Source organism: Plectropomus leopardus, chromosome 19, assembly GCF_026936395.1.
Source record: "Plectropomus leopardus strain MGB_pleo_1.0 chromosome 19, ASM2693639v1, whole genome shotgun sequence".
Classification (NCBI taxonomy): domain Eukaryota; kingdom Metazoa; phylum Chordata; class Actinopteri; order Perciformes; family Serranidae; genus Plectropomus; species Plectropomus leopardus.
This window is the reverse complement of record NC_142194.1, coordinates 141,529-155,000: the sequence shown is the minus strand read 5'-3', so window position 1 is coordinate 155,000 and position 13,472 is coordinate 141,529. Positions and strand designations below refer to the sequence as shown.

The following is a 13,472-nucleotide window of genomic DNA, read 5'->3' as shown; positions in this document are numbered from 1 at the left end:
GTAGAGGTGTAGAGGAGGAGAGGATGAGGTGTAGAGGTATAGAGGAGGAGGTGTAGAGGATGAGGTGTAGAGGTGTAGAGGAGGAGGTGTAGAGGAGAGGAGGAGGAGGAGAGGAGGGTGTGTGGGGAGAGGTGTAGAGGAGGAGGTAGGAGGTGTGGGGAGAGGAGGAGGAGGTGTAGAGGAGAGAGGAGGTGGGGTGTAGAGGTGTGGGAGGAGGTGTAGGGGAGAGGAGGAGGAGAGGGAGGGAGGAGGGGTAGAGGTGTAGAAGAGGAGAGGAGGAGGTGTAGAGGTGTAGAGGAGGAGGTGTAGAGGGGGAGAGGAGGAGGTGTAGAGGGGGAGAGGAGGAGGTGTAGAGGTGTGAAAGAGGAGAGGAGGAGGTGTAGAGTGTAGAGGTGTAGAGGAGGAGGTGTAGAGGATGAGGTGTAGAGGTGTAGAGGTGTAGAGGATGAGGTGTAGAGGAGAGGAGAGGAGAGGAGGAGGTGTGGGAGAGGAGGAGGTGTAGAGGGAGGAGAGGGAGGAGGTGTAGAGGTGTAGAGGATGAGGTAGAGGTGTAGAGGAGGAGGTGTGGGGAGGTGTAGAGGGAGGAGGTGTAGAGGGTGTAGAGGATGAGGTGTAGAGGTGTAGAGGAGGAGGAGGGAGGGGAGGTGTAGAGGAGGAGGGGTAGAGGTGTAGAGGATGAGGTGTAGAGGTGTGGGTGAGAGGAGGTGTAGGGAGAGGAGGAGGTGTGGGAGGTGTAGAGGGGGGTGTGGGGAGAGGAGGAGGTGTAGAAGAGGAGAGGAGGAGGTGTGGGGTGTAGAGGAGGTGTGAGGAGAGGAGGAGGTGGAGAGGAGGAGGTGTAGAGGTGTAGAGGTGGAGAGGATGAGGTGTTAGAAGAGGAGAGGAGGAGGTGTAGAGGTGTAGAGGAGGAGGTGTAGAGGTGTAGAGGAGGAGGTGTAGAGGTGTAGAGGAGGAGGTGTAGAAGAGGAGAGGAGGAGGTGTAGAGGAGGAGGTGTAGAGGAGGAGAGGAGGAGGTGTAGAGGTGTAGAAGAGGAGAGGAGGAGGTGTAGAGGTGTAGAAGAGGAGAGGAGGAGGTGTAGAGGAGGAGAGGAGGAGGTGTAGAGGTGTAGAGGAGGAGAGGAGGAGGTGTAGGAATGTAGCTCAGTTTAAGAGGTTTGGTTGCAAAGTCAAAATGTGTCTCCTACACACTGTAACACACACACACACACACACACACACACACACACACACACTGTAACACACACACACACACACACACACACACACACTGTAACACACACACACACACACACACACTGTAACACACACACACACACACACACACACACACACACACACACACACACACACACACACACACACTGTAACACACACACACACACACTGTAACACACACACACACACACACACACACAGTAACACACACACACACACACACACACACACACAGTAACACACACACACACACACACACAGAAACACACACACACACACACACACACACACACACACACAAACACACACACACACACACACACAGAAACACACACACACACACACACACAGTAACACACACACACACACACACACACACTGTAACACACACACACACAAACACAGTAACACACACACACACACTGTAACACACACACACACACAGTAACACAGTAACACACACACACACACACACACACACACACACACACACACACACACACACACACACACAGTAACACACACACACACACACACACACAGTATCACAGTATCACAGTGAGTCCAGCTCTCTGTGTAGAAGGCGGATTATTCGGGTATTTTCTCCGTGTAAACGTCACCTGTCGGCTGTCGTTGAGCTCGTAGAAAACCGGAGTCCATTTGAGTGACGCGTCCTTCCGTTCGTTTGTCACTCATCCATGTTTTTTTTTGTGTGCAAGTTTTAAATGGTTCACGCTGATCGAGGCTCCGAAGGGTTAATGCAGTGTGTGTGATGTGTTAAGTGAAATGTGATATTCGAGTGTTTTCGGGTGTTTGCGTGGAAGCGGCTCGGCGTGTTGAGCAGAGAAACAGCGGCCGACTGTGTGTTCAGGGTCACACTCCTCACCACGTTTCCCAGGAAGAAAAAAATATTCAGCTACACTTCATCTCTCCATTGACTCCCATGCATTCATACATTTAACATTTAGCCAGCTCGGGGCCCTCTGGGGGCCCCAAACATTATTCTGCTGTCAGTCACCCTGAAACGCGGCCAGTAATGAGATTCCATCCCAAACCGACCTGCGGCACGAGAGCCGAATCACACCTACGCCGCTAAATGATTGACAGCACCACGTCCTCCCATAATCCCACGCTGCACACACCAGAGACGCTTGCAGACAGGAGATTGTACCCCCAAAAATTCTCACATCTGGTATTCAGAGTGCGAGCGTGAAAAGATGAGAGAGGGTCCGCCGTCATCATCGCCATCATCATCATCATCGTCGGCTCCAAACGGAGCGACTGGATCAGACCTCAGCCGAGAGATTTCTGCAGACTGACTGAAGATCAGCGCTCACACGCTCTCAGCGCCGGCGCTCAGACGGGAGATCGTCACATCGTCACTGACCCTCAAAGGCTCCCGTCTTCACACAGAACAAAGAGCCTGAAACTGCAGCGGGGCTCAACCTCCGGCCCCGGACCCTTCAGGAGGCCGGGGCCGGAGTTACACCGAACCGAAGAATAAACTTTCACCCAAAATGTCAGCTGATCTCCGACCCCTCAACCAAAACACACATGACAAAACAGTCAGCCGTTCGCCCCAAAACACATCTATCTATCTATCTATCTATCTATCTCTCTATCTATCTATCTATCTATCTATCTATCTATCTATCTATCTATCTATCTATCTATCTATCTATCTATCTATCTATCTATCTATCTATCTCTCTATCTATCTATCTATCTATCTATCTATCTATCTATCTATCTATCTATCTATCTATCTATCTATCTATCTATCTATCTTTTTATCTATATCTATCTATCTATCTATCTATCTATCTTTTTATCTATATCTATCTATCTATCTATCTATCTATCTATCTATCTATCTATCTATCTATCTATCTATCTATCTATCTATCTATCTATCTATCTATTATTTTTTTGCCAGGCCATTACTTTGATTTTGTTTTTTCTTTGTTTCCGTTTTTTCATTTATACATTCATTGCTAATTTTTCAGTCATTTCTTCCTGACTTGCTCATTAGCGTCGTTCCAAATTCTCAGCTTTCAAAGGGTTAAAAACAAAGGTCACAAAATGGTGAGAACTTCCTGTTTAAGACAGTCAGATACGTAATGAACTGATGTCTGCGAATGTGATTAAAACGATTAAAGAAATGATATAAATAATGATTTTATAGCCTGCTGATAAAAAGTCGTCCTGTTTGCAGACGCCGCCGCTCTGCTCGTTCAGCCGTGCGGCAGCAGGCGGGTGTGTTCAGCAGATATAATGATGCACTGCTGCCGTGTCTTATTTATGCATTTATTTTTTTTGTCGACAGAAGTTAACGGTTGAACATTTCTTTTCGCTGCATAAACGTTGACAGTTGGACTTGTTTTTCTGTGACAGTTAAATTTATCTTAATGACATTTATTTGTTCATGTCGTAGATGATTGATGATGATTCAGAGTGAATTTTTCAGTCACAGTTAAAGTTTGTTTGCTTTCAGAGACTGAAACTATATATATACTATAAAGGGTTAAACAAAGATGGAGGTCATCTGTCAAAGACACCAACGTTACTGAACTCTGATCTCAGGCTCCAAGTCCTGATCCTCGAGGTCCAGCTGACCTCTGAAGGACGTTTTGTCTTTAGGAGGCAGAATTAATGTTATTAGAGGACTAAAGGGTTAAGCGTTAGGGTTAGGACAGTTTGTTGGTTTGTCTTGTGTCTCAGTCTGTCTTGAGGACAGACTGAGACTCTTATTTAGACTTTTGCAGGTCCAAGAGTCTCAGCCTCTTTTGTTTGATATTTAGATGTTAGTGATTTATGTGATTTTAAGCATAAAGATTCTTATTTATTTTCATTATTATTACTTATTTAAGTGTAAAGATTGTGTTTGAATGTCTCATGTCCAGTGGACGGACTCGTCTTTATTAAGACGTTTGCGGGACAAACTGTCTCAGCCTCTTTGTTTCTGTGATATTTAGATGAAACTCAGCGTCTTGCAGAAAGGCGAGTGTGGTTGCGTCGGGGTGTTTGTGCTCGGCAGCAGAGTCTGACCCTGACATGTTTCCTGTTCACTGGACGCCGCCCGCCCAAAACACAGGAGACCTTCCCATCATGCATTTCAGCAGGCAGGCGGGCGGGGGGGGGCAGGAGGGGGAGGAAAACGAGCGGCTGTAATATCACCACTTCTCCTTTCAAAAGGCTGCAGCAGTCACATCCATCCATCCATCCCCTGCTCCTCCTCCCACCTCCTCCCTCCTCCTCCCCCCTCAGCCTGCGAGCAGAGGGGTAGGGGGTGGATTAATACTCCGGGGGAGGAGGAGGAGGGGTGAAGAGAGGAGGAGGGGGAGGTGAAAAGAGGAGAGGAGAGGGTATGATTCCTCCTGGGAGAGGAGGAGGAGGAGGAGGAGGAGGGAGAGGAGAGTAAAAGCAGAGATGAGGGGGAGGAGGAGGAGCAGTCGGGTTTTCTGTGACCGATGTTATTTCTGCTTGTTGTTGAAGTCCAGCAGCCGCAGACCTGCAGAGACACTCTGAAGACACTCTGAAGACGCTCTGAAGACACTTTATCCGCCAATATTCACACACTGAGGACAAAACACTCGGCAGTCTCAGAGCAGGACGCTGCTGGATCAGCAGGGACTGTGTTTTAGCCCTAGTCCTGGTCCTGGTCCTGGTCCTGGTCCTGGTCCTGGTCCTGGTCCTGGTCCCGGTCCCGGTCCCGGTCCTGGTCTCATGGCCCTACACTGTGGAGCTCTCTGTCTCTGAACCGAAGAACGATAAACTCTCTCAAATTAAAATAAATCTTTTCTCTTGAATCTGCCACAGACTTTAAGTTTTAATTAGTGATTTTTGCTTTTTTATGTCTTTTAAATTTTTTTTTTATTCCATTTGATTATTTTATTTCATCTTTATTCTTTAGACTCTTAACCCTTTAGGGACTGTTTGTTATTAACCCTTTAGGGACTGTTTGACATTAACCCTTCAGGGACTGTTTGTCATTAACCCTTTAGAGACTGTCTGGAGCATTTTAGTCTCTTTTCCTCTTCCTGTTGTGATAATTGTGTGTGTGTGTTCATATCCTGAATGTAGTCCAGATCGTGTATTCTACTTTAATCTGTGTATTTCTGGCTCAGTTTATTCGTAGATATTAAAGTTGATGGTTATCATACTGTGTACATTTACTGATCTGCAGGACTGAATAATGATGCACAGAGATGGAAGTTTATAGTCCTGCAGAACTTTCCGTCAAGCTGTTCGAGTTCTCCGTTAAATCTGTCTGTGTGTTTCGGGTCTTTGGGCCGTGTGTTTGTACCAAAGCTCCTGCGTAAATAAAATTTATTTGACAAAATCTGCACTTCCTGTTGTCTTCTCTGAAGCGTCTCAGAGTTCAGACTCCTGGACGCTCACTGAGCTAAAGTTCGTACATATATGCATTTACCAAAGTGCAGACATCATACTGGATGAAGACCATGGACTCTGACTGAAAGCTCAGGCGCTGTTTGTATCAGCTGACCACATGATACAATCTAAAGGACTATGGTCACAAAAAAAAGACTTTTAGGGACAGACGGACAGCAGACTCAAACATCACTGAGTCACCGACGACCTTCAGACAATAAGCTCAGCGACAGACAGAGAACTGAAGATCCTGAGGACCGTCAGTCCGAACCACCGTCAGTCAAAACCACCGTCAGTCCAAACCACCGTCAGTCAAAACCACCGTCAGTCCAAACCACCGTCAGTCCAAACCACCGTCAGTCCGAACCACCGAGCCTCAGATCAGCACTGAGCTCAGCAGCAGGCTGTGTGGAGCGTCCCGTTTCAGGGATGTCAGCTTTTTAAAGACATCCTAACATCATCAGAAGCTACTGAAACACAGAAAAACAGAGTAAACAACAACATCTCCCAACAGTCCTCAGACCCTTAAAGGTGTCGACAGACGAGCTGCTGATTTCTCTCTGAATGTAAACTTCAGGATCTCACGTTTTCAGCAAGACGGAAGATGGAAAAATGAATAACAGGCAGGATGTGATGTCACAACTTTTGCTCTGCAGCACAGATATTTGGGATGCGTTGGTTGTGAGCGACATGAGAGCGATGCAGGACAATATCAGCGTGTCATCGGCAGATATCAGCTTTGATACCAGAATCAGCCGACGCTGATTCCTGCTGAGATCAGACCGATGGATTTTAGTGAAAACGTGAAGAAGATGAAAAGATTCACCTCAGCTGAAGCGTTTTCATAATTCTGCAGAATGAATGCATGAATTTGACAGACAGAGCGACGTGTTGAGACTCGTGTTTCCTTCAGAGTCTAATAATCAACCAGTGCAGCACAGACCTGATCAGCTGATCAGCTCCCACATCAGGAGGAGAAAAATGGATCCACATCAGATATCAGCCACATGAGTTCACCTCAAAAGACATGGTGTGTCCCATTCAGAGCCGTCCCCTCTTTAAACTGTCTCTGTCTCTGATTTGATGTGTCTCTCTGTCTGTCTCTCTCTCTGTCTGTCTGTGATGATGACAGTATCACCACAGAAACACTCTGACATGTTGTTTAGCAACAACACACAGATTTAAATATCAGGTAACACACACACACACACACACACACACACACACACACACACACACACAGCCTGCAGAGATATGTTGCTATTAAAATAATGTGTGTGTGAGAGCATGAAATACATCCAGGACAGTTCAACACACACCGCATATGAATACAGACAGTGTGTATACGTGTGTGTGTGTGTGTGTGTGTGTGTGTGTGTGTGTGTCAGTATCTACCTGTCGATGATGACGGGGTCTGACGGCGTCTCGTTTCTGTTTCCGCAGCTCTTCTTATCGCAGCAGCGACTGACACAAACACAGACAGAATAATAAAAAACTGGATCCACATTTTTATTTCTCTCTGCTCGAAAACCACCAGACCCCATGTGGGACAGGTAGGACAGGTGGGACAGGTGGGACAGGTAGGACAGGTAGGACAGGTGGGACAGGTAGGACAGGTAGGACAGGTGGGACAGGTGGGACAGGTAGGACAGGTAGGACAGGTGGGACAGGTGGGACAGGTAGGACAGGTAGGACAGGTGGGACAGGTAGGACAGGTAGGACAGGTGGGACAGGTGGGACAGGTAGGACAGGTGGAACGTGGTCCTCAGGTGAGTCTTCACATGTTCTTACCTGCACATGATCTCGTGTGTCAGCAGGACTCGGCACATCTCCGGATTCTTGTCCTGACCTTCGTAGATGATCGCCTGAAACATAAACACACAGGTGTGAACCGCATCCAAGTGTCTCACACCTGTCCTCCATGTCCAGGTGCATGTCAGACAGAGAACCTGCTGGATCAGTAAAGGTCTTAGTCTCCCAGTCCTCAGCAGCAGAGACGACTCAATTAAAAGCTCTTTATATTTGCACAGACTCACTACAGACTTCAACACACCTGTGATATTATAAATATATACAGACAGGTGTGTTTACAGACAGGTGTGTTTACAGACAGGCGTGTTAGATTTTAATCCATGACTCTGAATTAATAAACACCTGACCATCAATAATCAATAATAAATAATCAATGATCAGTGATGTCTCACCTGTTTGGTCATGGAGTCGATCAGCCGGACGTAGAGATCCTGCTCCGTTCTCACTCCTGAACACACACACACACACACACACACACACACACACACACACACAATTGTTGTTGTTGTTTATTTAGAGTCAGATTTTGTTTGTAAACACAAACAAAAACAAGGCAGCAGTTTTATTTGTGCAGTAAAACAAGCGCACCCACCGTTACTGTAGAGCAGCTGCAGTTTGTAGTGAATCCCGTTGTTGGTTTTCTCTCCGCCCGGCTCCTGTACAGAAAACAAACACACCCTTTTTTAACGCCGTCCGGCTCCTGTACAGAAAACAAACACACACGGGTGCGTTTGGTTTCTATCACCTGGCTCAGTCCCTGAGCTGCAGGTGCGTCTGGATTCTACTCTTGCTTCAGCCTGACTGTCTCAGAGCGGGTGACCTTTGTGACCTCGGGGTGAGTTTGGTTTGCAGCTCAGCTCCACCCGGGTGGAGACGTGATTTACATTGTAATGAAGCCCAATCTTTGGTGTGTGAGGGTGTGTTTGGTTTGTTAGTTGTAACCTCCTGCCAGTGCATTTAGTATTCACACAGGCTCAGCTCACGTCAGGTCAGGGGTGCGTTTGTTTTCCATTCCTGCTTCTTTCTCACGTCTTTCCCTTCTCTGCTCCAGCATGAAGACAGAAAGTCTGAAAACATGACTTTAACTTTGGGGTTAATCTGCCTGGGCAGGTGAAGTCAATCTGCCCGGGCGAAGTTAATCTGCCCGGGCATGGGTGTGTTTGATTTGTATAGTCAGCCTGTCCCTCACAGAGTGTCTAATTGATGCTGTGTGGGTTGTTTGTTTCGTGCACCACTGCAGGCGTGTTGACAGTGTGTCGGGTGCGTTTGGTTTGTGTCCCAGCTCCTCCCTCCTTGCTCACCTTCTCTTTCTCCACGAAGTCGACATAGGCCGTGCGTTCGATCTCCACCGGCTGCCCCTGCCGGTCGTACAGTGCCAGCACAAAGTGGAAGAAGTTGGATTTCCTCAGGTTGGACGGAGGCTGCTTCTCAAAGTGAGCCCGAGCTAACCCCACCCCGCTGAGGGACACACAGACAGACGGACAGATGGTCAGATGGACGAGAGGACATCAGAGACACAACGGCTCGGCAGCTTCATCACATTTCTGCAATATTACACCAAACAGCAAAAGTTATATGGGCTGATTTGTTGTTGTTTTTTATTAAAAAGTCAGAAAATTCATAAAACTTAAAAACAAAAAACAACCTCACATCGAGTTAAAAAGTTGTCACAGAATAAAAATACATGAAGGACTCAGGTTTGACAAAAAAAGTCGACCTTTTCTTTCTCAGGAGACGATTTCGGGAAATTTTGGGGTTTGATGAAGAAATTCAACAGTTTGTGGCAAGAAATTAAATGAAATGAACACATTTGGATCAATAAACAACATAAAGAAAACAGAAAATTCAAATTCAAATTCAAAAAGTTGTGAGATGAATCATTTAAATTTTGGGGTTTGGCTCAGAAACTTTCTTGGGTCTAAAGTCAAAGACTTCACTGATTTTTAGTTAAATTTTAACTTTAAATTTAAACTAAATTAGTCAAGACAAAAAGATAAAAACTGCACACATTTGAAATGATTTCAAACAAAGTCTCAGCTGGGGCACCAGGTGGCTCAGTCCACTGAGCGGGCGCCCCATGTAGAGAGGCTGTGTCCTCGCCGCAACAGCCGCGGGTTCGATTCCAGCCTCGGCCCTTTGCTGCATGTGGCCCCCTCTCGCTCTCCCCCTTTCACACTTGTGCTGTCCTATCAATTAAAGGCAAAAATGCCCCCAAAAATTTCTTTAAAAAAGAGAGACCCCGCCCGGTCATTAAAAACAGATTTTCTTTTTTTTGTTCGGTTTTCTGGTGTAAAACATGATTTAATCTTAATGTTGTGAATATTTTTTTCCTGGTTTTAAAACAACAAGTCATTTGTGAAGAAGGTTTCCAGGTGAAAGCAGCAACATGAAGAGATTCACTTAAAAAATCAGAAACTGAATTATTTTCTCTCAGTTCATTCATGAATCCCACATTTAGTTGAATTCAAACAGCAGAGACGTAATCAGAGAAAATCTGTCAGCAGCATCAAATATCGCTGACATGCTGAAATAAAAAAATCCCAACAGTAACGATCACGCAACAAACTGAGACTGATTTAAAACTCGTAACAATAATCTGATTTTAAAATGCGCTGAAGATAAAAACTGAGTGAGCGTGTGAATATTCATGCAGAACGACACGAAGCTTCAGAGTTCACCTCCACATGAATCGATGCTGTTCACAACACGCTCATCTTCAGATAATTATTCAGAATAAAGAAGTCAAACTGCAGCTTTGACCCAAACGCATAAAACATAAAAATCATCACAATAAAAAAATCTGCACTTTTATCTTTTTCACAGTTTTAGGAATAAAAAGAGAAAAATATCAATTCTGAAGCTTTTAGTCAGAAACAGAAAATTCAATATACTGAAGAGGAAAAGCAATATCAAAAACAACAACAACAATAATAACAACAACAATAACAATAATGACAAGAATAACAATAATAACAATAAGAGAGGGTGTTATGTTTATAAATGAGGATGAGGGCGTGTGTCGGCTTCTGCTGCCAGCCGACACGCTCTCACACAGGATTTGACTCTCTTTTTATCTCCTCATAGTCACTCTGTTTATTACTATTTTAGATTTGTCAAACATTTAGAGAATAAATATTTAAACCTGCGTGTGAATGTTGGAGGACAAGCAGAAACACAGAGTCTCTGCACATTCACACATTTAGAAAAATCATCATCAGCAGGATTTCATTTTATTTTAACTCTTCGTACTGTTAAGAATTATTTTACATTCATCAATAATTTAAAAATAAACATTAATATGCGTGTGAATGCTAGAGGACGAGTAGAGACACAAACCGCTGAAATCTCTGCAGATTCGCATGGAAGAATCACTTCATCAGCTCTATTTTATTTTAACTCCTCACACTGTTAAGAATTATTTTACATTCAGCAATAATTAAAAAATAAACTTTATCAACATACGTGTGAATGTTAAAGGACGAGTGGAGACACAAAACGTACCTGCAGTTTCACACACAGAAAAATCATCCTCAGCTGTATTTCGATTTATCTCCTTATACCCACTCTGTTCAAAATTATTTTACATTCAGTAAGAACAAAAAAAATACGTACTTGAACTTGCGTGTGAATGTTAGAGGACAAGCGGAGACACAAAGTGTCTCTGATGTCTCTGCAGACATTTAGAAAAATCCCACTGTCTCCTGGATTTTATTCTGCTGCTTCATGACAAAATGTGCAGTTTTTCATTGTAAAATTAAACATTATTAAAATGTTAAATGATAAAAAACCTTCATGTGAATTTCAGCTGATAAATCTCGGCGCTGAGATCATTTCAAAAACCTGTCAGAGAACTGTCAGGATTTTTTCATCATAAACTCAACATTTTAAATTTTGTACAAACATGAAAAATAAAAGCGGGATTAATTTTTGCGTCCTGATGTGAGCAGACGCAGTGAGACGACACTCGGCTGAACGTGATTTAATAATCAGTATTATACAGATGCTTGTTAAAGCCGTCAGACGGATTCACCTCGATGTCCGAAGATTTAAAACACCATCACAGAGTTTACACACACGCTTTATTCAGATGTTCAGATTTACCTGAACATTGTTACACATGTTTAACACATGAACATAAATGTGATTTGCTCAGAAGCTGAAGCTGCTTTTTTTCTCTCACACAAACTGAATGAAAGGTTTTCATGAAAATGTCTACAAAATATCTAATCACTTTCATAAATATCAGCTCTCAGACACGTGTTATTACAAATAAAACTTTGTTTCTTATTTAAAGAAGATTAAAGTTTATTTAGCAGAATTTAAAACAGTTAAAAATGTTTTCAGAGAGACTTTCTGCTGCCGTGACAATCAGACGGCACACGGCTTCATTACAGTTATGACCTCAAACGCGGCTCATATTTCATGTTCACAATCATGAAGTCAAGCGTGTGTCTGCTAAACATTTCTTTTTTTTTTTTTTAAGCGCTAACTGTGATTTAAATGCTCTGTATGAGTCTCTAAATGTTGCTGGAGGTCCGACCTTCATGAAAACTCTTCAGTTCAATGACGGACTTTAATAAAAAATATAGTTTGTGTTTGAGCAGAAAGTCAAACTGAAAATCATCTCTCCATTTCTTCAGTTTGAGCTGTGAAGAAATATTTCATACAATAATCAAGAAATATTTCAGTCACCTTCTGAATTTCGGCTGAGTTTGATTTTTGACCTTCAGCTCAGAAAAGATGTGAAATATAAAATTTGAGAGAAAAAAGATTCAGACGGAAAAATCAAACTCAGGAAACATGAAGAAGAGAAGAAATGTCAGATGTCCATCTGCTCGGATTTTTGTCCATAAAGTTTCATCTTTTACTTTTAGAAATGTTCATTTTGTTCTGAGCAGCAGAAAAAATATTCAAAAACTGTCCGACACTTCTGATTAATGGGATATATGTTAGAAAAAACATGTTCTTGTTTCTTTTGAAATAAGTCTGAAAATTCAATCTGACTTTAAAAAATCTTTGTCATTAAATGTCATGAAAAATTACATTTTTCTTACTCTTCAACCTGAGAAATAAATAAACATTTGATTTGTTTTCTCGTTCTATCGGATCTGCTCAGATTTTAGAAACCAGCTGAAATCTCTTTTTCTCAGAGAGAAATAAACATAAAAAGAGGAGAATTTGTCTAAATGTTGCCTCGCTCTGCCGGCTGTGAACTTAAAGCTGCCTCCTGCTCGTCTGAACCTTCCTGCCGAGTGGTTGACGGTCCGCTGGGACTCCAGCTCCCAGAATCCCTCTGGGGCGGCAGCGAGCGGCGGCACTTTACCTCTGAGCGGCTGTGTTGGCGTCCACCACGCCGGCTGAGTGCATCCAGGAGCGGACAGCCAGCGGCTCCTCCTTCATGCTGGCCGTGGCCCCGCGGGGCAGGTTGTCCTGGATCCCGAACATCTCCGGGGCCCCGACGCTGCAACCGCCGCAACCGCACGCCCACCACGACACAACGACACGACACGAGCACCGAACAACAGGAAGAGAAATCGGCGGGGAGAAAAGTCCAGCCGGAGACACAGAGCAGGTCTACAGGACCAGAAACGACTCGAGCACCGAGTTCATCGATTACGACTCGAAGTGGGAACGCAGCCGGCGAGCACGACCAGCACGAGTTTTATTCAACGACACAACTTTTTGTCTCCTTTTCAGATTTCATTCAACTTTTGACTCCTTTTTGTTTTTTTTTTTTTTAAAGGACTTTTTAAAAAATATTTGGCCGTCACCCTAAAAGTGGCGATAAGGAGCAAAGGAGGAGGAGGAGGAGAAAAACAGACAAATAAAATCCTCAGAGACGAGAAAAGCAGAGGAGGAACACAGCGAGTCCGGACGGCGAATTGAGCGTGAGCAAAGTGTCTTTTTTCTTTTCCCAAAAGAGAGGAGGAGAGAGGAGAAGAGAGGAGGAAAGAGGAGGAGAGAGGAGCTGATGGAGGGATGAGGAGCGGAGGAGAAACTCTCAGCCCTGCGGCCCCACAGGACTGGACGCCAAAACCCAAAAACCCCACGGGTCT

At 44.3% G+C, this 13,472-nt stretch overlaps 1 protein-coding gene across 4 annotated transcripts in view; it reads right to left on the bottom strand.

Annotated features, from left to right (window-relative positions):
- The window catches only part of ebf3a (EBF transcription factor 3a), a 49,672-nt gene extending 36,544 nt beyond the window's left edge, over positions 1-13,128 (bottom strand). For all 4 annotated transcript variants that reach the window (XM_088070295.1, XM_088070297.1, XM_088070296.1 and 1 more), the window contains exons 1-6: positions 12,740-13,128; positions 8,718-8,874; positions 8,009-8,072; positions 7,809-7,864; positions 7,396-7,469; positions 7,000-7,068 (exon numbers count right to left, since the gene is read on the bottom strand). In XM_088070295.1, the coding sequence (XP_087926421.1) occupies positions 7,000-7,068; positions 7,396-7,469; positions 7,809-7,864; positions 8,009-8,072; positions 8,718-8,874; positions 12,740-12,861 (542 nt within the window). In that variant the 5' untranslated portion in view covers positions 12,862-13,128. The remainder of the gene's footprint in view (positions 1-6,999; positions 7,069-7,395; positions 7,470-7,808; positions 7,865-8,008; positions 8,073-8,717; positions 8,875-12,739) is intronic.
- Positions 13,129-13,472: the final 344 nt, after the last annotated feature.